At 39.0% G+C, this 25,454-nt stretch overlaps 1 protein-coding gene across 3 annotated transcripts in view; it reads left to right on the forward strand.

The window, feature by feature from the left end:
- The window catches only part of KCNH1 (potassium voltage-gated channel subfamily H member 1), a 204,900-nt gene that overhangs the window by 115,848 nt on the left and 63,598 nt on the right, over window positions 1–25,454 (forward strand). For all 3 annotated transcript variants that reach the window (XM_054062837.1, XM_054062838.1, XM_054062836.1), the window contains one exon: window positions 4,815–5,011. In XM_054062837.1, the coding sequence (XP_053918812.1) occupies window positions 4,815–5,011 (197 nt within the window). The remainder of the gene's footprint in view (window positions 1–4,814; window positions 5,012–25,454) is intronic.

The raw sequence follows: 25,454 nt of genomic DNA on the forward strand, positions 1-25,454 counted from the left end.
GCCTTACTCAGATAAAGAGGAGATGAGGGGAGAGAGGAATGGGAAAGATTTTCAGTTGCAGCCAAATTTCTGAGTGGTGATCACAGTGGGGGTTTGACCAGAGTCTCACATCACTGACTTTGAACAGCGGGGGTAAATGCGCTGTCCTTAGTGGAATTATGCTTGAATAGAATTGGTAGGACCCGGTCAGATGGACTAACTTCAGATCCTCTGGTTCTGTTAAAATCTGTTCAGGAGGGAATTAAAAAAAGAAGAAAAAAAAATCAGGCCAGGTTTTTGTTTGTTTTTAAATTTCAGCATAATTTTAACTGAGCAGGCACTGGAATAAAGACTGACACGGAGAGAATCTGTATTTGCCTTTACAGCAATTGGTGTCTCCCACCGCTTGGAGGAGGAGAATAAATCCTAGGGGTGCAGAATCCTAGGGGTATATTACCCATGCAATGATTTTCCCAGGTAATTTGGGAAAATCACTGCACAGATGCAGAAGCCGCTGTGGGTCAGCATCACAGATAACAGTATTTGCTGACATCTGATTTCCAGGATATGCGTAGTGCTGCATGGCTGCTGAGGTACCATCAAGCAGTGTTTGGTCATTCTAGCTTATCTTTGGGTCCACTGAGACTACATCAGATCACAATTCTTTTCTAAAAGAATCTTCTGAGCCAGATTCTGGTGTTGGCTGCTGTAACAACTATTACTGTTGATTTGAGAATGATTCTAATACAAATATTTTGTCTGATGTACGGAAAATCCATGGATTGGTGTGTATCCCATGAAAGTCTATACTGACTTGGAAGACCTTCAGCACACAAATCCCTAGCCTCATCTTTTCACCTGGCTCCTATTATAGTATAGCACCAAAACTGCGCCACTACTCTCAGACACTCTGAATCCAAAGGGGAAATAAGTATTTCACATTGAGGCATATTTTTTTAGAGTAGGGTGGAATATTTTCTGTCTCAGAGCTCTTCAGTACTTCGTCTTTGCAGGAGTAAAGAAACTAAGGGCTGTTCTAGTAGGCACATCAAGGGAATACAGCTACAAACCAGGGGTGTGGTCCTGACCTCCAACATAATCAGCAAAACACTTGGCTAAGTTGCAATAGTCAGATCTTCATTACTGGTCTGCTTTCAGAAAACTGCGTGGATGTGGCTTAACCTTCTGCCTGACTCAGTCTGAATTTGCAGTGGTAACAAAGAAATCATCTACTCACTTTTAGGATGAACAGCAAATTTGATATGGAGAAAAGATTTGGAAGGAATAAATATGGAAACAGAAGGTTCCGGTTTTATTAAAAAATTCTTCACTACTTAAGATTTGAGGACTTGTTTATATAATTAAAACAAACAAGCAAACATAAAAGGCAGCTGACGGTGGAAAAGGTCCTCAGCCCACAGATCCAGCAGGGAATATAAATGATTGATGGTAAAAGCTTAGATCATCCACTTTAAGTGTGATTGACAGATACTGTTCCTGGCAAATGTCTGGAATTCAGAAAGCTGGGAATGAGGAATGCAAAGTACTAACAAACAACCACTCATCTGCATTTCTCTAGTTGTTTAATCCTTCTTCAGAGGTAAGGTGAAATACATAAAGCCTGGAGTTAAATGTAGAAACAGGCTTTTGACTGGGGTTCTGTAGTGCAGCCATTAGACATTGCCAACAACCTTCTGACATACATAGAAGTCTGAATTTACTTTTCTTGCTTTCAAATTACAGATGTTTTTGATTAAACACACTTAATCTGCCCTTTTGGGTTTTTTTTCTCCATCCTTTTTCCTGAGTGACTGTTCTTACATTATGGAGAACATATAAATGAAGGGAAATGGTATGCGGTATTTGTCTATGAATGTCAAACATTAGTTTGTCATGTTAAAAAAACTTCAATTGTTACTTTGGAATGTATAATTTAGAGAATGCACTTGACAAAACAAAGCTGTGCGATGATCGCACGTGTGCCTCACTTTGGAAATTGAGCTGTAATGTAGGATTGATATTTTACTAGATCACTGGCCGTTAACTCAATTAACTTCAAGGCAATTGTTAATGATGGGAAGCATTACAACTTCTTTTAGCCTGGTTTGTTTCTTAAAAATTGAGTCTTCTGTGATCTGACTCAGTTTATGATTCATGTGTTGCTTTTATCTTTGGTTTAGCTCAGTGGGCTCCCCACAGATGTAGCTCCTTCATGTGCTGCTCTTGCCACCAATGGGAAGTGGCTCCCTAGGGTGACAGAAAACTACAGGAGGGGGAGGTTTTTGGGAGTTAGAATTAGCAAGGGGAAACTGGGGTTGCTGCCACAGGTGAACAACACAGTTGTTTTTCTGTGTTATGTGACAAGCAGAATTAAATTTTTAAGAGTAAGACATAACTAACTTCTGCTGCATGTTGTTTCCTATGTAGGCGAAGCAGCACCATACTGTTTCTACTTGCATTGTACTAATTATTCTTTATGCTACAGTGGGGCAGAAAAATAATTATTGTGATTTTAAGGTAGGGAAACTTGTCTGGCAAGATGTTAATAAATAAACTTAGAAACAAGGTAGAATTTCTCTCTCTTGTGCTTGGACTACAGGCTCTAACTGTTGCTTATCAGCAACGGCACATTTCTATACTTGCTAGATTCCAGAGCGTTAATTAAAACAGTTGTTTAGCTAATTGCCTGGAAGATTGTGAGTAAAAGCATGTTTATTCCAAAGGCAAACAATACACTTTTACCTAGTGAAGCATATCAGATTTTATGGTGCATAAAAATTGTTTCACTTTAATTTTGAATATATTGTGTGTTTGTCTAAAAGCCTTGATGATCTATTTTAAGTGCATGGAAGCCTTTTTTCTCAGGCCATTTCTAATGTATCTACTGAAAATTGTATGTTTAAATAATTGAAAATGTGAAAAGTTATTGTCACAAAATGAAAGTTGCTTGATGCACTGGGCTATTGGACTACCATCATGCTTAGAGATGTGCAGCCTTGGTAGTGTTTCTGGATGTCGGCACTGTCCAATGTAAAGACGCTAGAGGTGGAAGAAAATGTATCATTATGGTGTCTTTGCCTAACTTTGTGGGGAAAAATGTGCTTATAGAACAGGTGGTTTCAGTGTACATATGCATTTAAAATGGATATATATATCTATGCCCCTCCAGAGTGTTCATGGACTAAAATGGTCCCTGGCAGGTGAACCGCATAGGGCTTTTGTATAAAACTGGGAGCACAGTGTGAACCAGAGCTTGTTGCGCCGCAGCATGGCTTACCATTAGGCTGGTAGCTTCTCCTCAAAGAGAAAACGCTTATCACCTAATGGAAGAGGTTATGTAATGGTGGAAGTACGGCTCAAGGGCTGAAATAGGAGTTCTGCCTTTAATTTAGAATTTTTCTTGACTTCTTTACTCATGATAGTTCTCTTGGCTTTCACATAGACTTTCATACATGACTATTTAGGGAATGAAATCTAAAAGGGACAGGGTGAAGTTGGTAAACATTTTTGATATTTTGATGCTTTGGCTTTAAGAATTGCTATAGGCAAAGTATTACTTGTAAGACAAGGAGCCATCTGGTCCATCCCTACCACAACTTGATAGACATTAGGTATGTATTTCTTGTTTGCCTGAAAAATTATGTGCAGTGGTGGTATGAAACAGCAGAAATTTAAGAGGAAAATACTATTTAAAACAAGAAGAGCATAGTTTTTTTGTTATCAAGGTAACAACTGAATATTTTTATCTTGTTGAGGTTATATGTAATAAAATAATTTCCATTTCTCTGTAAAGGAGCTTGTAACTTTCTTCTAAATGTTCCCTTTTGTGCATAGTCTGAGCTGGGGTATAACCAGTGAAATCTTGACTGGGGGCTCCTCCTCAGGCACATTTTGGTATAGTTGCCCTGCATTATAGTGCCCAGACTGGCACAGATGCCCTCATTGCAGTATTCCTTAGCAGGGATTTCACTGGTTGCTGCATGCTGACAGAGACAGGTATGTGGGAAGGTTGTAAGGAAATAGCCATGTTTTCCTTCTTCCAATGTGTGACAGCTAAATATTCTCGCCTTGTCAGTATTATCTTGATGATAACTAATGTGTACTCTTCTTGCTTTGAACAATGTTGTTGTGTTAAAGCTCCACTATATTACATGGGGGCACACACACACAACTACGGAAAGATTTTGTTGAGACTCGTAGCAGCTGTGAAGCATTAGAGCCACTCCACTGGAACTGTGAGATCTGCTCTTCTGTACTGTTGAGAGAGACCTTTCTGGCGATGATCTAGTGAACTAGGGCAAACTTTCTTTAATACTGATGTATAGTAGTGTTTTGTGATATCCTGTAACTGCACTGAGGCTTTGTACAAGGTGATCTTACTGACACAGTAGTGGGTAATTGTCAGCCAGATTAAGAAAACTAAGCAATAGAGATGTAAGAAACAAATCCTTTGCATGCCGGTCAAAAGGGAAAAAGCATTGCTCTTAATTAATCTCTTTTAAAGGGATCAGAAGAGAACATGAATGAAGAATGAATTGTTGTTCTTGAGTTTTAGAGAAAAATCTGTACTAGTATTTGAAGAGGACTTGTCACATGAAACACTTTTCAGTTGTGGTTCATTCCAATGAATTTTTTTCTGGGCTGTTGTAATTAACAGAAAGATAGTGGAAAAGCTTATCAATGGAATACTTCAAAGATTTTTTTTTTTTCAGACAGATTTTTTTCTGACCACATAAAATAGAAGAACCTTGACTTGAGAAATGAGATGTGTATTCTTTTATAATTTTGATGGAAATACTACTGGTATTGAAAGCAATGCTGTTACTTTTCTCTAGGCAAAGGAGATGTTTTTGGTGATGTCTTCTGGAAGGAGTCTACCCTCGCCCAGTCCTGTGCTAATGTAAGGGCTTTGACTTACTGTGATCTTCACGTGATTAAGAGAGATGCCTTGCAGAAAGTGCTGGAGTTCTATACAGCCTTTTCACACTCCTTCTCCAGAAATCTCATTTTGACCTACAACTTGAGAAAAAGGGTAAGTAGCTTTGATTTTAACATATGCCATATAAATGATAATTGTTAAGGACTGTATCAAAAAACTGAATTGATTGAATTCTGGCATTCTTTGTAGTCTCTCTTATAAGAAGGTTTTTCAAAGCTTTTCTAAGAGACACTACTAGCACGTAGAGTCAAAAGGCCATAAGTATTTATTCCAGTGCTAGTTTTATAGGGAGCTGGGCTGTGTATATGTGAAAGTATTTTACATTTCTATGAAATGTACAGATCCCAACATGTATATGAACTGTCATGCTTGTGATAAACAGTGTTCCCTACTTTCTGCAACTTTAGTTTGTAAAACATCTGAAAAGATGTTAGAGGTGTTGCCTGGAGTTATAAAGGAAGTGGGAGCAAAAGTATGACATCTAGTATACGGAACAAAAGCCAACAACAGTCATCAAAATAGAAAAGTGATGTGAACATGACTGATTCTATCAAGAGTTGTTTCTTTTAGTATCAACCACATTTTGGAATTACTTTGCTTATCTATAATGTTTCCATTTTCTTACCCTTGATGTTTTGGCTCTTTTCATATTTCCTGTGTCCCAGTTCAAGTTATTTTGTCAATGTGAATCATCATAACCTAATATTCCATTTTAAATTCTCTGTGTAATCTTCAGCGAACCATCTCTGTAGAATTTTATTAAAACTGTAGTAGATATAATTCAATTGGTATGATTTTATGATGCAGTGTAGAGACAGTAATATTATATAGAAAATAAATATATTTGAGCTCTTATAGTTGCTTTAAAATATTATGGTATGAGGATACTTGAGATCAGCTAAATGTCTCATAGGAGATTTTTTTGTTCCTAAAAAGTTCTCCATGGTAACTCCCATGTGCCGAGTAAGTAAAAAACAATTACACTTCAAAAATAGAAACCTTTTCATCTTCAAAGTCTGTTTTGTAAAATTGGTCTTTAAGCCTAGAATATTTATTTTTTAATTTTATTTTTTAATTTTATTTTTTAACTTAGGGTTGGAATACTGAAATTAAAGTACTGTGATATGTTTTCTATCTGCATGTGTTATCAATATCAAAGAATTCAGCTTTTCAGTACTGGGCAAAGAAGAATGTGCTATCCACACTTTAATCAAAAGTCAAAGGACTATTAGAAAATTGATGTAATTAAAAACTAAGAAGCAAATTTATACTTGAGCATTTCCTCATAGGACTTTTTTTTTCAAATTATATTGAATTCCTGCGAGACAAGGAGAAGATCTACAGCTGCAAGAAGATTGAGAGATATCCTGTTGAAAAACTAAGCTTAAAGAGCAGCTTCTTACCTGATGTTAATCACTGTAAGAAATAAAAGACGTGAAAGAAATCTGGTATTCAGATTACCTAAAGCACTGGCCTGTTTTAAAATAACACTGTGGGTAATGTGGTACGATGGTCTAAGACTATATAACTACTTTTTTTTTTAAACATCGGTAGAAATAACAAACTTTGAGGCACGGAAGGACTGACTCTCGTAAAACTCACATTGATGCTAGCAGAGTCCCATCATTTTGGATTTGTTCTGAGCCAAAAGTTCCAATTTTAGAATCAAATGCCTACTCCAGAAACGACACTTTCACTCCATATTCATTGATGTAGCTTTTCCAAGACCAAGTTAAAAACCACTTTTTAATCACAGTATTGTAATTCCTGTGCTGTCAAATTTCTACAGAAAATGTTCCTAATAAAAATTGCATTTTATGATAGCAATTTCCATACACTGATTCAAATAATGGGATTTTAATTGAGTTGCAGTCAGCAGAAAAGTGGCGTAGATTGATAATGAAAGTGAGAGTTTGATGATTAGAGGTTAACAGACTGCAGTTGTATTTATTTTATTGAAAGAAGGCTGCAATCTGAATGCAAATGTTAGATAATATAAATAATAAATGCTTTTGGAAATGCATAGAAGGTACAATACTCCAGAGTTTGGAGATAATGCACATTAAAAGGCAACTTTTTACTTTAGAAATTAATCTGGTTTAAATAAGGGACCTGTAAATGTCCCTTCCAATCTAAAGCATTCTATGATTCTATGATATGTGAATCTTTTATAGAAATAGCTCCCCAGCCTGTCACTTCTAACACTTCTCCTGGTCTATTTCTGCAAATGGAATTTTGTAGAATTCAGATGAACCAGTACTTTCTGTGAGTTGCGTTTGTGTTGCACTGCATATCCTTTCGTATATAAATGCCAGAATTACACTTTTCATTTCAATAAATAGTTTCATCTCTGGCTCTGAAAGTATTCAACTAGTCGAAATGTTAGACACTGTGCATTCATTCCAGATATATTCATTGCAAATACATGATAAAGCAGCTTTGCTGATTTTTTTTTTTTGCCGAAAGGATCTCATGTGTATTTTTAGACTTGTTTTTTCCTCTTAGGTATCCTCATCTCCAGGGTGCGTATGCCTTCAGTTGGCCATGGTGCTGAGTCTTGCTGCATAGTGCAAGGTGTGTTCTAGCCAAGGTTCACTCAGCTTAAGTGAGCTTTAGCATTTGTCCACTCTTTCACCATGTTCACATATTCCTTGGCTGCTGGGTGTTCTCCAGTGATACTTTCCCTCGTGGAGATGGGACTCTCTGTCCGAGACCCTTTGGTGTCAGTGAGCAGTGCTGACTTTACAGGCATCCCCCCCACTTACTGGGGGCTGAATCCACTTGCTAATGACTATGACAGAAATAAACAGACATGTAGGCTCATCGTAAGGTACCCAAATCAATTAGTCTTGCCCTTAGCTAACTCTTGAGCTAGATTTAGGCCAAGTAAAAAGCATCTTCCCTCCGTTCCATGTGCTACTCTTCCTATGGGTCTGGAATGTACTTTGAGGGAGGGTAGGAGAATTCTGCCTGCGTGTCCCCTTTACGCCCTTCCTAAAACAAGGCAGCAGTTGTGAAATGTTACTGCCTGTGACATCTGAGGACTTCATGGCCAAGGGCAACGCTTCCAGTGCTCCGTCCTGGTGTGCTGTGGCTGTCTGTGTCAGTGCTATGAAAACAGTTTTCTTTCACTCACCTTCTCAACAAACAGTGGTGAAATATCCTGTTTTCTCAAACTGTCAGCTCACTGTCAAGTGATTCCCTGAGCAGTTTCCTCAAGCAACTGAAATCCCTCCTGAAAGTTATTAGCTGTCTGGTTACCTCTGGCTGGAGCTCAGACTTGGGAAACTATTTTTTGCTGAAGGGGAAGAAAAAGGAGAAGTTTAATTAACTCTTTCTGCTGGTAGTCATTGAAATTTTCATCTATCTGGAAGCAGGGGGAATATAAGCTGCTGCATCTGTCTGCCAGTTATCTTAAGAAAGTGGAACTGCAGTCTGTGGCTGCAGGTGGCTGTGTGTCACACTCAAGGGCTTTGCAGCTGAAAGGAAGCTGACACAGGATTTCTCAGAATGCTTCCTGCTGTAGCAATGTTGTGAAATTAAAGCAGGTTAACTTGATATTCTTCTGTGGTTTTGGAACCTCAGAGAGGAGCCAGAGTGCAGACACTTGGGGGTATATGGGATGGTCGAGTGACAAAGTTACCTTTACAGAGGGTGTGGTAGGTGAAAGGGAAATACTGCTGCTTTGGAGGGCAGCAGGATTCACAGTCTGCATGGAGGTCTGTTTTTCCCCAACAAATAGTTAAACACTGGGTTTTCAGCCTGGGTCTCATAGCTCTAGATTAGCTGAAGCATATGAAGAGAGAAGCTCGCATGCTAGCTGCTTGTCAATGTCTCTTGCTTGTGATGGGGTTCAAGTGTGCTGGTACCTTCTTTAGGAATGTGTTGGGCATTTGGCGGCACTTTTGAGTGTTCTGATGTTAGCATTTGCTTCTTCCCATGTGTGTGAGCCTTGTGACCAATATAAACTTACACTGGGTTGTACCACAGTGCATTTACTCAGTTCATTCTGCTGCAGCCATAAATGATCTTATAGCTCAAATGATTGCATGTGCTGCATAAAAGAGAGAAGTCTTATACATAATTTATTAAGCTGAGCTTTCTCTAGTAAGCCATTTTGTCTGGATAGAGATTAAATAACTAATTCTGAATGCTTTGGAATATCATGATAGAAAGCGCAAGTACTTCTTCCAGAATTTGAAATTTGTGTCTGGGAATAAAAGGAGGAATGTGGTAGGATGTAGATATGGGATTGGGATTTTCTGAGATAATGGGATTTTCTGAGACTGAAAGAAATTGCAAAGAACACTCTTCATTTTCACAAAGCGGGCGTGATTTAGTGATTTAAGCCAAAGCTCCTAGTCAGAGGAGCTTTGAGAGGTCACTGATTGCAACAGAGTGGTCTGTCTTCCTGCTGGTATAAGATTGCTCCCTTTTGTACATGTAGTGTTGTGTTTATTCTATGCCATTCCAACTGTGCCAGTGGACAGAGCTCTCACCATCTCTTTCTAAAAGCTGTTCTAAAATATAATTGTGTTTTCATCTTCAGCATTATCTTCGCCATTCTTCTTTTTATACTGTAAGCTCTAACGAAACAGAGAACCTCTCTCAGATCAAATGTTTCAGCTAGAAGTGCTTCAAGCTTTGATTTTAAATCTCAGGGGGGCTGGCAGCAGGTTGTTTTCAGAGAGGTAATCCATAGCCTTTTATTTTGCCTTTCCACATGACAAGTTTTCCAAATCTTTTTCATGAAATAGGTTCAAAATGGTATCCAAGAATTCCTTCTGAGATGGAAGGCTGAATTGCTGGAAGATTTTAAGAAAGCTTTCTTAAAGTGAGAAGAGTGAAGGGTTTTAATTTTAGAATGATGGTTGATGATGATTTGATGATTCTAAAAACCATTTGATGATGATTTTTAGAATGGCCAACAATTTGGTCTACAGACAAATAGTTTACACTATTGTGGGGATGTGTATGTATGATAGAAGACATGATTAAGAAGTTCTAAGACAGTGTGGTGGGTTGACCTTGACTGTTTGCCAGGTGCCCACCAAGCCACTCAGTCGCTCTCCCTTCCCAATAGGACAGCGGGAGAAAAGTAAGATTAAAAGTTCATGGGTTGAGATACAGATGAGGAGATCACTTACCAATTACAGTCATGGGCAAACCAAACTTGACTTAGGGAAATTATTTTAATTTATTACCAATTAAGCAGAATAGGATAACAACAAATAAGAGCAAATCCAAAAAACAACTCCCCCCTAACCCGTCCTTATTCCCAGGCTCAAATTCAGTCCCAACTCTTCTTCCTCCTCCCCCTGAGTAGTGGAGGGAGTTGGGGAATGGGGGTGGCTGTCAGTTCATAGTGCTTGGTCTCTGCTGCCCCTTCTTCCTCACACTCTTCCTGTGCTCCATCATGGGGTCCCTCTCATGGGAGACAGTCCTTCACAAACTTGTCCAATATGAGTCCTTCCCACGGGTAGCAGCTCTTCATGAACTGCTCCAGCGTGGGTCCTTTTCACAGGGTGCAGTCCTTCAGGAACAGACTGCTCTATTATGGGTCCTCTAATAGGCCCTACCAAAAGACCTGCTCCTACGTGGCCTCCCTTCAGCAGGCTGCAGGGTGGATATTGGCTCCACTGTGGGTCTCCATGAGCTGCAGGGGAACCACTGCATTGCCATGGTTATCACCATGTTCTTTACCACAGGCTGCAGGGATGTCTCTGCTCCAGCACTTGGAACACCTCCTTCCACTCCTCCTTCACCGACCTTGGTGTCTTCATAGTTGTTTCTCTCACATAGTCTTGCTTCTCTCAGCTGCTGTTTTGTAGTGTCTTTTACCCTCCCTTAAATATGTTATCACAAAGGTGCTGCTAACATTGTTGATTGGCTCAGTTTTGGCCAGTGTTGAGTCTGTCTTGGAGCTGACTACACCTGTCTCTGCAAAACATGGGGACATCTTCTGTTGCCTTGTCACAGGAGCCAGCCCTGCAGTCTCCCTGCTACCAAATCCTTACTGTGTAAACCCAGTACAGATAACAAAAGTGTTCTGTTGCTGATACATTTTCATGTAGATCTCAGCTGTAACTTAGATTAAGCTATTTGGGTAAGTTGCAAAATAAAATGCTCTCAAATGACTAACCCCTTCTAAACAGATTTAATAAGTTCATCACTTGTTTGAGATGACTTCTCCTACTATGAAGAATGAGCAATTTTTCATACATTTGGATGCGGTAGTGTAATGTCTGTAAAATTGTTATAAAGAAATAACTTAACAGACCATGCAAAACAAAACGTGTATTCCCCAAAAGAATATTAAGTCATTGAAATTCTGATAGGTATTTCACTAGTAAATACCATTAAAGGTAACCTAGTGATCAATAGGTATTGATAATCGTCAATAAAATAAATTGATGTAAGAGCTGCTAAGAGTGAGTTTGGAGTTACAATTAATCTTAAAATGGGAGAATATGATTCTTTTATGCATAACTGCCTTGAAGTACTTCCAGTAAAAAAATACTTCTTGTTCTGTGGTATCAGAGATTTATAGGTTTTCCCACATTGGTCACTAAAGACTTAACAATAATTTGCTTTCTTACCACTGAATTAGCAATTAAATTTGTACAGACTGAGTTTATAAAATTTATCTATTTCCCAATGTGTTTTCTAAGTATGAAAGACTGTGTCAGTGTTATGTCAATGAAAGACATTCCAATTATATGTTTGTACTTGGAAAAAAGATGTGGTAAATGGAGCAAGTTCTGATCATCCTGAAGTTGAGGTTCATGAGCACTTCATTCATTAATCCAGAAGCAGAGTTGATATTTTGTCTGTTTTAGCACGCTTTGAGTAGACCTGCTTGAATTGGTTTTGAAAGGGTTCTTTTCCCAATGACGCATAAAATACTCAGCCTTAAATATAAAAGAAGAAAAAATCCTTTTCAAAGTCTGTAGAGTGTTTGTAAAGTCTTTCCATATATAGTGGAGCTATTCAAAGTAGATGAAAAATACAGTTAACAAGGCTGATGGTGAATTAAAATAAAATTTGTTTTCAGACTGTTTTAATCCTTAAAAAAAGCCAACATGCACATTTGACTTTTTTTAAACTATTTTCAGATAAGTAATGAAAGGGTTTTCTCTCATTTTTGACACACGCAACCACCCACACCATCTTGTTTATCCCAACACAAGAAAATGCATTACTTTGGTTTTTAACCTCCTGCACCCACATAAACTAAAGCATAGAAATAATTATAGTATAGCTAAAAGTTACTTATTGTGAATGAAGATTCCCCAGAATACCTCCCCTAAGTCTTTTTAAAATAGAGACTGAATTTCATAGGAAGTATGAAAATTCTAAATGCCGGCCCACCACCAGAGACACAAGACGATAAACAGTGTAACTGCTCTTACGCAGTCTAGAAGTCTGGTCTTCATTGTGAAAACAGTACAATGCTCACTAGTATTTTTACTATAGGAAGGATCAGTCTTAGTTTAAAGTTGTTATTCTTACTGTTGTGTTGGTTTAGATAAATAGAAGTGTAATATGGATACACAAGGGAGGCTGAACAGGACCCTTTCTGTGTAGTGTATTTTTCTCATTTTCAATATGTGTATTATGCACTAGCACCTGCTCACAGTTAAGTGTATGGAGGTGTATTAGTCCACTTTTGGACCATGCTGGTGAGGAGGAAGAGGATGTTCTGTGAGAATCCAAAGACTTCCTTCCCTTTCTTCCAAGCTTGAGGTCTGTCTTCTACTGCTTACTGTGACTGAGTGGCCAGAGTTTAAAAAAATCTGATTTAAAAAATAAATTCGGACTTAAAAAATAAAAGATATTTTTATTGGTGCCTGCCATGCCTGGGTGTGTACGTGTGTGTGTATGTGTGTGTGTGTATATATATATATGTAATGATTGGTGCCTATTGCTGAATCTCTCAAGTAATTAAAATATTACGCACTATTTCTAATGTACGAATGGTGCTGCCCAGGCTTTTTTTTGCCTGTATGCTCCATATTCTGTCATGTATTATAACTGCACTAATAATAGCAATGCTTTGGTAACCTCTGTGCCCTGGTGATTGTATTTGCTGATATACCATGATGCTTCATGCACTGTGAAGCATTACTGACCAACGAAAAGATAGACCGGTGACCTAATACCCTCCTGTATTAATTTTTTTTTTTTTTTTAAACTCTAAAAATGATCTCTGGTGCCTGTGGTCTGGGAAGCAGCTGACTCTAGGACAAACTCTTACTAAAAGGGATGATTTCCTGACAAAACAGCTTTGATCTTCTGGTCTTCTCTAAGGTCACTAAAAGCCAATTTATAGGACTGCAAATCCAAACACAACCCGTACAGGGCATTCTATGAAGGAAAGAGGATGTAGATAGCTGTGCAATATGAAAGCCGAGTTACAATGGCAAACATATATCAAACTTTATAATCTAAGTGATCAGATTAGTCCTTTCTTCAGGTCTCCAATCAAAGCTAAAAAATACTACCCCTTATAAAAAAAAAAATTAAATTCTGGAGGTTACTGCTAATGTTGTATAGAGACTTTGTGATACCTTCTCCAGAGCAAACCCTCTACAAGTCCTCTGCTTTCTTACTTAAATATTGAAGACTTTACTGTAACTGTGAGTTCTTGGACAGTGAGACAAAGGAGGTCCTTTTCCTTGTTGTGTACTTCAGCCACATCTCCACAGCTTCTGCAGGTGCTTTAACTGATACGTGTTATGGTGGGCATAAAGCAAGTTAGCTGACCTTAAAAGTGCCATGTGCTGTTAAAATTCTGTGTGAAACAAAGCAGTCTCCCAGCTTGATTTAGGAACTTTGGGAGGTGCCCAGTATTTTTGTCAAACTGTCCTGCATCTTTAGACAACTGTATCCAACCTTGAGAATTAGCGGTCTAGTTTCCTTTGAGCAAGTATGGTGCTGGGGAAATACAGCCAGGAGCGTACCACATTTCTTAGTCTCCAGCCTGCTGCCAGAGTGACATAGGTAGTGTGGTGTCTAATGTCAACCTGCTTGACAGGCTGCTGCCCATTCCAGTGTGACGTTGAAGTGTTTGACTGCTGGATGTAAAGTGGAGTAACTACTAGGTGTGCCCTTGTGAAAGTTATTGAGTTTGAAATCCAGCAAGCTTTACCATCATGGGAATGAACCAATTGCAAACAAAACTTGATAGGGCACCTTGCCAATCGCTTGCTATGACCGTAGCTACTGACTGTTGCTGCAGCTAAAGTCAAGTGGTAAGGAGGGCGTTGTGTTGGGCTGTGGCTCATTATAACAATTTACTGAAATACTTGGAGAGTAGGATCATGAATCAGCTTCTCTTTCTTTGGTATTAGTGTTGCAACAGGCAACTGGGGTTTCCTTCAAACTGTGTATGATTCCTTTCTCAAAAGGAAATGCATTATCGTGTCAAACACCTGTTTGGATTTAGATTTTCAAACAGAAATGTGATACCTGAGACTGATACAAAATGTTAAAGTGCTGTGCAAATGAATGGAGTAAGGGGTTTTAGAGTAATTTTTCTAAATTAGCAGACTGCAGAGGGGACTTATGCTCAGCTCCACTTGAAAACAGGGTCAGTATTCTCCTTTCTTGTTATCGCTTTTTTTTTTTTTTGGTTCCCATTCCTTTTCACTTTCTACTTATTACTTACAAAATGCGATGTGAACTTCTGTATCTTTTGTAAGGGCATTTTTATATATATATATATTCTGAGTTCAGTAATACCTCCTACAACTGAAGCAAGAACATAGAGTGGTAGGCTACCCTGAGTATACTCAGTGTCCCAAAAAAGAGCGCATATAGGACTTGGACTGTGAATAACGTTATCGACAAACAACTGTACAGCTGGGCAGGAAGCAATCTTAATAAACCACAGGTCCAAATCCAATCATTTCTCTATGCAGCTGTGAGACTGCATAATGTTTTCAACAGCTTTTTATGAGGAGCTAAGTCTGATAAATGCATTTTTAATTAGTATGGCATTATGAATGTAAAAACCTGACACTCAATTAAAGTAATATTTGAGATTCAAATACTACGTGCTTTTGTTCACTTATACTAGATGGTGCTTTCTTTTGTCACCATTTTGTGGGGTCTTTTCCAAATACGGAAAGGAAAACACTTGACACGTGCCTTGTTCCAAGTCCTTCCGAGTTAGGCAAACAACATCTGTAACAGGTCCCCGGCATTTGTCCCCAGGAACCATGCAGCCAACCAACCTGGCCTTTTCTTGCAATTCATCTACAGATACTCTGCCGTCATCTTAAAATTAAAAAGGATGTTCTTCCACCATCCTGGTAAACTTCATGTTCAGTCATTTCTCCCATATGGCCTGTAATAAATATACCAGACAACAAAATTATTTTATCATTCATTTACACAGCTGACATCAGAGTATCCAAGAAAATTTCTGCCAAAATAATTTTGTAACACATTGGATTATTTACTTTGTAAACTGCCCTAATCATTGCCTTTGTGTGAAAAAGCAGAATTATATTCCCTTTTTTGAAATGCTTTTTTTCCACTTTGTTCTTAAAAAGAACCCAATCCCAAACAAAACCCCCACAAAAACCTCAGGATGTTACCCTTTAAAAAGAGCTAACAGTATACCGAGGTTGACCTGAATAGAATGATCTGTGTCTCCAGTCTTCAAGATTGATTTCTGTTTTTTGTACAAAAGTTGAATAAATCATGTAAACGCCATCATTCTTTGCCCTATTGTGAAAGTGAGGCATGTTGCAGTCTTCCTCTAAGTAAGGAGACAGGCAATTTGTTAAATTATTAATTGTTTTCTGAATAACAGGAAAGACGTTATTTGTAGCCAGTTATTATCTTGATTAATGAAAACAAAATTGCTATTGACTTTCATCACATGCTCGATCAGCTAGTTTGCACTAGAGATGAAATAGAAGGATGCTGTAACCTTTGCCCATGTAAAGATACAAAGCAATAAAAGAGGAAGAAAATCACGTTAGCTCTAACAAGTGGATATTGGCTTTGCTATTAGAACTGTGATGTAGTCTAGAAACATACTATTAGCCTTTGATTTCCCTTGACTGCATTCTTCAAATTGCTCAAGCAGCACATCTTGTAGGAGTAAAAGTTGTTTGTATTGGGTAGTTCAGTAGCTTACATGCTTTCAATGATTATTCTGTGCCATTTCTGGGAGAGGAGAATTACATTTAGTCCAATGACAAATTCATTGGAGTAAGTGGAAAAAGTAATAATGAAAAGCTTTTATTTGGGATGTCATTTGGGAGCAATTCTATCCTTTAGCATAAAACCATTATGATGGTCTTTGTCGCTGACATTCAAAACTGTAATTTGCTTTTGACGATCAGGACAGTTCATAAATGACCTTCATAATTCATAACCAAACCATCCTGTTACATAGATGCAGCCCTGAACGGAGTTAGAACAATTTTTGGCTTGTGGCTTGTAATGTATTTCAGAAATTTCTGACAGTTTGTCTAAAATTTGTTATTGCTTTGTTGTCTTTATGGTATCTAGCATATTTGTTGCTGATATGAAGGCATAACTTCAAAAATACTGAGGGGTTGTTTCTTACTGTGCTCTCTGAAAATCTGTCATGAAACATTGCATATTGCTTGGTTCATCACATTTTCCAATCAGTAAAATTTTCCAAATTCCGTCATTGTCACCACAGAGCTGTTCAGAAAGGCATACTTTGTAGAAGTATAAGGCCCTCGACAGACTACCTTTAATAATATTATCATTTTCTTACATGTTGGAATTTCTTTACTGAACATTTTAAGATATACAAGCAGAACACTCATCCAAAGATTTCATATGGGGTTTAATTTCTGTCTTTTTCAATAAGATATAAGATAATCTATTGTCCTTATGTGAAGAGAAACTCAAATGGAGAGGATTAAGTGACTTGCTGGATTGTAATGTGTTCCTCAGTGATAATGAGGAACAGAACTAGAATTTTCTGGACATACGCTCTACACAGTGTAGAACTTTGAAGATCTGCGGCATGTAGCCATAGCATGTTGAATTAAGCCAGGTGTAGTGGAAGAGTACACTCTTATTTTGTGCTACGGTCTTGTAACAAGCCTTTGTGTCTGTCTGAAAGGTGAGCCACGCTATGAATAATAAGTATTTAATAGTACATACAAAGTGTGCTAAAGGAAGCCACTGAGTGAGCAAAAACAAGGACAAGGTTGCTAAGAGAAGGCTAGAAAATGGTGCTTGGAACACAAGCTTGTCTGTTTTCTGCTGTTGAATACGGCATGTACAAAGACAGCCGCTCAGTAGATAAGCAAGTTAAACAGAGAAAGAGGCAGGAGAGAAAAGGAGTGGAGCATCTGGTATCTCTCCATGGAGATGAGTGGAAAGAAATGGATGAATGGAGCAGCTGGTCGTGTGATCCACAAGACTATAGGACAGCAGTAGGTGATTGAGGACAGAGGCAGTTCATTCTCTTTCAGTGTTTTCCTAGACCAGGTGGACACAATTAAAGAAATAAAGGGCAACCTCAAACTCTCTTATTCATCAGCTTTCCCCCTAGCTCGCCACCAAGGAAACCCTTCTGATTACACCATTTGGCAGCTTATATGCTACCCCTTCCTGCCAGCAGAAGCTGCAATACAGCAACACTCTTGATACCTGTGGAATAGTATTAAAGCTGCAAACAGAAGGAGATTAAGAAGTCAGAAGTAAATTGTAGTGATTTCACTACACTTAACGGTGCTTTCTCAGCTATCTGGATGACCTGGTATCTGAGGTTGCTCTAGTACCCTAGTCTAACCTTACCAACACAGTGCCTTCTGGAAATTCTGTTCTGAGACCACAGTGGTGCAGGTCGCATCATGTCTTGCTACTACCACCACGTGTTGTAGAAACAGGGGTACCCAACATGCTTCTTCAAAAGCTGTGTGGCATGGATCTGAAGCCTATCTCTCTCACTGGGCAGATTGTGCTGCTGTTCCTGTGCCGTGGTGATCATCAAAAGCAATCTCACTTGGTATTTCCACATAGTAACCCAAATGGTGCATGATTGCTCCTGTTCCTCCAAAGCGAACGTGAATGACAAAGGTGCTTTAAGGACCAGAAGAGATAACCTGCATCTTGCAACCCTCCCACCTGAGAGAAACAGCATGTGATCAAGCTGAAGGCTGCTGTTTCACAGCTGCTGGATGAGTGCTGAATGTGGGTTTGCCAGACTACCCAGACTCATTTAGCAGCTGTGTATGTACTTGGGATGTGCCGAGCCAGTCTCAGTGCACCATGCTGCCTACTCCTGCCATGCTGCCAGGTCATATTTCCCCTTGAGATTTACTCTGCATGTGTGTTTTGCTTTGTTCTATCTACCAGCAGGTGAGCTCCATACCTCATGAGCAGCTTTTGAAAGTTACCCGGGCCAGCTGCGTAGATCTCATGCTCTGTGAGCTGTGCCATATTGCTGAGTTGTCATAGCACCTTCTCACAGCCAACAGCTTGAGGAAAGGAGGAGTAGGGGTTTTCTGCCCCATGTGAGCAAATAAGTCTTCTGGGACAAGATTGAGAGGTCGGTGGTGGCCTGATGGGCTTAGGGATGAAGATAAAGGCGGCTGACTTTTCAGAGATCTGGCTCTCTCCTGGTTCTGATTTCTTTCTTCGCTCTCCTCACCCCGTCTGAAGAGATGCTGGCAGGTAGCAGAGCTAGGCAGGACCCCTTCCACAGGACTGTGTTCTGTTATGGGAGTGTGCCTGGTGTGAATGAACAGTGAGTATGTTAAGGGCTAGATTGGCTTAGCTGCAAGAGAATGGTGGGATCAATGCACTGAAGGGATGCACTGAAGACCAGCTAGAGCCTGCTGGAGATACCAGCCTGGGCAGCGGCAGAGAAGACAACATTCATGCTCCGGCCTCAGGTCATTTTGCATACACAGTACTCATAAATGTTCTGAAAGGGTAGCGTGACACTGAATATTGTTAATTTTACTATAAGAGTGTCAACATTAATTGATCTGGAAGAAAATAAGCTTTTTAGAAAGGATTACTGTTCTTCTGAACTATTTGGAGGTTTCTAGCACAAATTGTTCAAATAATAAACTGTTGCTTTGAAATCCTGCACCGTATAGTGCAGGATATTTTGGGGTTTATGGAGTCATACAACAAACAAAGAGATGGGAGTAGTTCTTATGGTTGGGAACCTCCTAAAATGGATCTGACATCAGTGGAGAACGCTTCTCTTTAAGAACTTCCTGATCCTTTATTAACCAGAGGTTTCTAGTCCTTATTGTTTTTGTAGACACTGAATCAACTCTTTCCATGGTCAGTAAGGCAAGAGTGAGCATATAGGACTAGGGTGGGAAGAAACCTTTTAATACAATAGCAATAAGCTAAACAAATTACCTTTGTAATGGGTGTAGTATAAAGGTAATTAATATTAGTCACTCTGGCTATTGTTGGATCAGTGGCTCTTGTTCCCACAGGCTTATCTTAGGACATTCTAATCATCATTACATTAGAAAATTTCCATTCTTTTTTCTTCTTTAAGGTATAGAAATTTTAACTTGCAGTTTTTGTAGAAAGAGGGTGAACAAGAAGAGATTTCAGATAGACTTTCTTTAATAGCATGATGTTAATGGGTAAAGATTGTTTGGAATATAAATATTCTTTGTTTACTATTAAAATCTTCAATTGCCTTTAGACATCCTAAGTGATTCAGAGAAACAGACAAATGATTTAATTTTTATTTTGTTTTATACTCCAATGAAGCAAACAACAGATTTGGAACAAGCTGCTTGCTAGACTTTGGAAATTAAACTGCTCTTTTTATTGGGCACTGGTAAAACATCTCTGCCTTTCCTGATGGCAGAAAAGCCTGAAATACATTGACTCATGCTTGTTAGGGTTCCATCAAGCTCCTTTTATTTCCTTGATTATGATTCTAGTGTTGCTGCCCAGGCAGGAGCTCCTGCTTTGATTTCCCTTGAAACCTGTGCTTTCCAGAGACTATGTCCCCCCTACAACTCAGAGTGATGAGTTACATTGCGAGAGCCCAGGTTACAAGGCTATGTCTTGACAAGTCAAAACTATGGATGACTTCTCTCCAGAAAGCTATTTAATGCAGAACACTGACGCTCTTTCTTACCTCCTTTAAGTGGGGCTCTGTGTGCATGCAGCATTAGGTGAAACTAGAGCAGGGGCTTTGGAAGACAACAATAGTGTATTTTAAGTTACAAATCTGTTTTGATAAGGCCATTGTTGAAATCAATGTTTTGCTAACTGAATGCGGTCTGAATGTGGTGCTTTGAAGCACACTTGTTGGTGTCCTTCATGGTCCTTAGTAAGTTTTCTCTGTAGTCATCAGCTTTTTGCAAAGTGTAGGAGCCTCAGGTGAGGGAACCACTAATGTAAGAACCTCAAGTAATTATGCATGCTTCTTGTCTGGCTTGCTTAACCACTCTAAGATAAGACTTTTAAAGGCAGACTGCTTGCTTGCACAACACTTTTTCAGTCTCTGAAAGTGCTATTAATAACCTCTGTTCACCTGATTAGTTTTAGTTCTCATACCACTAAAACAGCAACAGTAGATACACTTTTTTTTTTTTCCATTGACTTAGATTCTGTTCAGGTTTATGACAGCTCTCATTCTGCCTTTATCACCTGATTATCCCAGGTTCTTCTGGCATAAAGCAAGAGCACTAATATCTGAACATCTGCCATGTGTAGTTTATTCTCTCCTTGGAGAAGTAAATGTATTTTCAGTATGTTGGTTTATTCTGGTAGGATTTCTTTGTCTGCGTTACAGAAGGTGGAGTCTATGCACTGAGAACAGCAAATGGAAATAGCTTCTTAGAAGCAAGATAAAGCAGAGCTCCATCTAATATAAAGGCAGGCTGTCCAGAGAAGTCATGGATGCCCCATCCCTGTAGGTGTTCAAGGCCCAGTTAGATGGGGCTTTGAGCAATCTGATCCAGTGAAAGGTGTCCCTGCCCATGGCAGGGGTGTTGGAACTGGGTTATCTTTAAGGTCCCTTCCAATCGAGTGCATTCTATGATTGCATGATCGTACATAATGACATTTTCTTGGTGAGCTGCATGCAGGCAGTATGATTGTTCCTCTAGGAATGAAAGGCTAAGGGTTGTTCACTGGAATTACTTCTGTCTTTTAAAAGACAAACTATGTTTCCTCTCTTAAGTGTTTCAAGAATGTTACAAATATGACTACATAAAGATCAGCAGACAATGCAGTGACAGTCTAGTGATTTTTCTAGTGTTTAACAGGTTATGTTATTTGATATTTCTCTTGATTTTACAAAATTCGAGTGGAATCCCAGACTCTTCTAAATCTAATTTACGTTCTTCAGATTACTGACACTTTAAAAACCCAAAGAAGTGTATTTTCTGGCATGAGAAGATTAATTGTAGGATCCCTTCAGTTACTGCTGAGAAAAGAAAACTGTTACTTGTTCCAAGGTTGCACAGTTTTTGAAGATCCAGTTGTCACAGTTGCTGTATCTTGGTAATGAACTGAGCACTGCCTAAATTTGTTAACTGCTGTGCTTATAGCTTCCTTCGTTTTTCCTCTGACTCACATCTTGGATGTTAATTGCATAACCTTCCAGCCAATTGTCTGCTATGAAAAATGTTGTAGCTGCAGAGATTATTATTTAGTATGTCTAATAATTTTCATATTTTAGTGATCTATTTTTGGATCATTATGCAACCCACTATTCAGTGGGACAAGGCAGAAACAGATTGGATGCTGATAAACATAAATAATTTAGTGCGCTCAGCCAAACAGTGGGGGTCCTCTGGGCACAGGTGACCTGTTTAAAGCTGTCTTACTCTGTAGCAAGTTGGCACAGACTCCCCCCAAAATACAAAGCCATTTCCTCTCACTTAAATCTCTGGGCAGTGGATACAAGGGCTTTCAGGAGCTGCTGTATAGTTGTTGGCAGGACTCTTCTACTATCAGGTAGACATGCCCTTAAACATAAAAGACTTATTTATGTTTGTGCGTGTAGTAGAGAAGGATTTTAGTGCTATTCAAAACAGTGTCAATAGATGCTGGAAACTGCATAGTAAATCACCATATGTTACAGAGGAAATGCCAGACAAAGTCATGATCACTTTATATGTGCACAGCTGACTGACAAGCATAAAGGCAGGTTCATGATGGGGGATGCTATCATATGGCTTTCTTCTGCTATATCAGAGCATGATTGGAGCCCATCTGCTTCCCTTAGTGCTGGGGAAGGCTAGTATAAAAACATTTAGCCCAAAGTTCTGCTGCTGAAGTGAATGCACCAGGGAAGAGGAAGCTAAAACCAAGGAGTTCTCTCACATGTGTTTGTTTTCCATTTATTTTGAAGTATAGAATTTTAAAAATTGCTTTGAAATTCTCTTCCTTCTGTGATCCTTACTGCTCTGGCTTTACATTCGTATTGTGACAGCCTGATGGTTGCTAGCTGTAGTTCACAGACCAGGCATGTCTGGGAACAAGCCTCAGCCCTGCATGCCAGTTAGGCTGGCTGATACAACTGGGGAGGGGTCAGCAAGCATCTCAGTTCTTTTTACCTGTGCCAGCACGGTGTATTTAAAGCCTCACTAAAGCCCTAAGTGTAGGCGTAAGAGTGGTGTTATTTGCTGACATGTTTGGCAATCTGTTTGGTTTGCGTTTTTTCTAAGCTCTTTAAGGATACTTGAAATTTCTGATAGAAAGTCATAGAAAAGACTAATGACTTCTGACTTCATCTTCTTTTTTTTTCTTCCCCTAATTAAACCAAATTTATTTTAACTACCATAATTTAGCTTTCCTCAAACTAGATAACTATGTGGATTGAAATTGCTGTACAACGATAACATTGACTGCTGTGACACCTACTGGTCGAGCTGAGCTGAACAAGGGTAAGCTTGCTCTTTCCTCTTCCTAATGTTGATTCTAAGTAATGAGTTTGGCTCTTGAGGCAAACAGAGCAAGGATGGCATCTCTTCAAACCACTGACACATCTTTTTTCATTACAACTCCTAGTATCTTGTGTATTAAGAAATATAGATAATCACTTTTCTTTTTGTTTTTAATTTCTGTCCTTTCCATTCCTAGTAACTCTTTAATCTTCGCCCTCTTCATTTCATTTTTTTTGTCTTTGTTCAAGTTTCCCTTAATCGTATTGGGAACTGCAAGGAAATCACTTCAAAGTCATCTCTGAATTGCTTTCTTCCCCTAGAACAGTTCCTTCTTCATTATCTGTGATCATTTCTTCAGTGCTGGAGATCTATCATCATTTGTATTGCCCTGTTGGGCATTCCACTTTTCTGGGAAAGGTAAGGAGCCATTCATGCAACTGATTCCACGAGATCTTATAACTAAGAAGATTTTTGAGAGTAAATGGAGCTTTTCTGTATATACAGAAATAAGGGTGTTAGTAATTCACAATTAAAAAAAAACAGCTTTGCATCTCAATTGAACAATGAAGAATGGATCACATGTCATAATGGTAGGAAAATATTCTGTATGCTTTTCAGAGAAATAGTGTTTCTGCACTCAAGTAATTCTGCAGTCTTCTAAAAATGCATTCTCCTGTGTGTAATTCTGAAATGTACCATTAATCCAAAAAGTTAAAGAGAGGGCTGGTTTCGCAGGTCGATCTTCTTTCACAAGAGGCTTACAGGCTTACTTTGAAAAACAATTTATATTCCAGGTGCTTTAGTAGATTCAAGTAACTTAAAATTGCATGAGATGACTTGACCTGATCTGGTAGTCCTCAGTGGCTGAGAGAGAGGAATTCATGCTGTCTCCTTTTCCCTGTTTCTGGCTGCATACATATGTAATTTATTTTGTGTCCAGCAACTCTGACACTGTTTCAGACCCCATCTGCAGGCCTGTTCAGTTCACTGACCTAGCGAAAAGAGAGAGGATGGGTCATATGAGTTCCAGTCTGATGAACACCATTGGGTATCAGGAAGGGGCAAGAGGTGGCTGGGAAGCAGGGATGAAAAAGGAGCTGGAGTAGAAAGCAGGTTAGTGAGGTCTCTCTGGTTTTGGCAGCAAGAAGGTGATAGATTCAACTGTTGCATATAATTTTCCCTATGAAAAAAATGTTTGTTATCTCTTGTTGCCTTTTTCCCCTTCCTGGTCTGCCAGCCTGTGGAGTCTTGCAGTGAGCTGTGGGTGTCTTGCAGTGAGCTGTGGGTCATGCTGCCATTCTTCCATGTTCCTTGCATTTTCTCTGATTCTGGGCAGGTTCTTCAATAACGTTTTTAGTGTAGGGTCTGCCCCTGGTCTTGGACATCTGGCAACACGACCAACATGCCTTCTCTCTCTCCTCCCTTGGGAAAGATTTGATTATTCACACTTTTTACTATATATTTATATTAATTTTTTCCACACGTGTGGCATTATTTTTTGTAGAAAAGGCCATGGAAAGAGTCATCAACTTTAGACTGAAGGTTAAAAGGTTTGTGATGGTACTTTTTCTCTTGGTATTTCTGACTGTTAAGAGAACTTTGTCTTGCACAAGTAGGCTTTATGTTTACATTATGAAGTGATACCATACAAATGGACAAAGGATTTTACAAGAATTTCCCCCTAGAACTTAAATGGTTTCTACATACTTCTAGTAGTTATGGAGCTATGGAGAAAAAGGGAAACTGAGCAAGATTTTATATTCCTTGGGAATTCAGCAAAAAGTTGACGTTGTATATACTGTTATCACAGAAGATTGTGGTACTGAGGATTCACATTGGTGGACTACAGTAATTAGAAATAGTGCATTGTGTATCAGTCTATATTCTAATTAAGAATGAACTGAAATGAGAAAATAAGGTCAACATCAGAGAAGCAGAATCGAATCTCTGTCAGAGAGCTGAGATGGACAGAGTGTTGCTTATGGTACAGGGTGTTCCTAAGCAGATGAATTTACTTTTCTATGCCAACCGGAATAAGCTTATTTTGTTTTCAACTTGAAGAGCTATGTCTCAAAACACAAAATACACCAGTGATGGCTATTTACTTGTTTGACACTATTCCAACTCCAGACTGCATTTCAAACAGGTGGGTTTGGGCAGCAATGAATGCTACTGCAAGGTGCTGAAAAGTTCCTGCTTACTCACTGAGAGTTGAGGGCAGTTGGCTGTGATAATAATATTTCATTATTTCAGTTCAGTAACAGTAAAATATCCTTAGCAAATTGAAAACCTCAGACTTGCCTACTGCTGCCTGCAAAGAGCAGACAGGATGTCAGAGATATTGTCCTGAAGCAAAAAAGGTTAAGGCGGAGGATGCATGATTCCTGTTGTAGTGATGCGTAACTAATCTTCTGTCTGAAGACTTGGAAGTTACAAAGGAGTTCAGTAGCTTGTGGGTTTTCCTAAGCCTGTCAGGGTCTAGTCACTCATAAAAATCACTTACCTCAATAATTTCACTCTGCATCTTCCTTATTTTGATCCCTTGACATTAAATGACTTGCCCAGGTTCACACAGAAAATCTGTGGCAGACCCAGGAGCTAAACACAGACAGCCAGATTCCTAGTCCAGATCCTTAGGCACTTTCTGGGGT

The sequence above is a fragment of the Cuculus canorus genome, chromosome 3, assembly GCF_017976375.1.
Source record: "Cuculus canorus isolate bCucCan1 chromosome 3, bCucCan1.pri, whole genome shotgun sequence".
Lineage (NCBI taxonomy): Eukaryota > Metazoa > Chordata > Aves > Cuculiformes > Cuculidae > Cuculus > Cuculus canorus.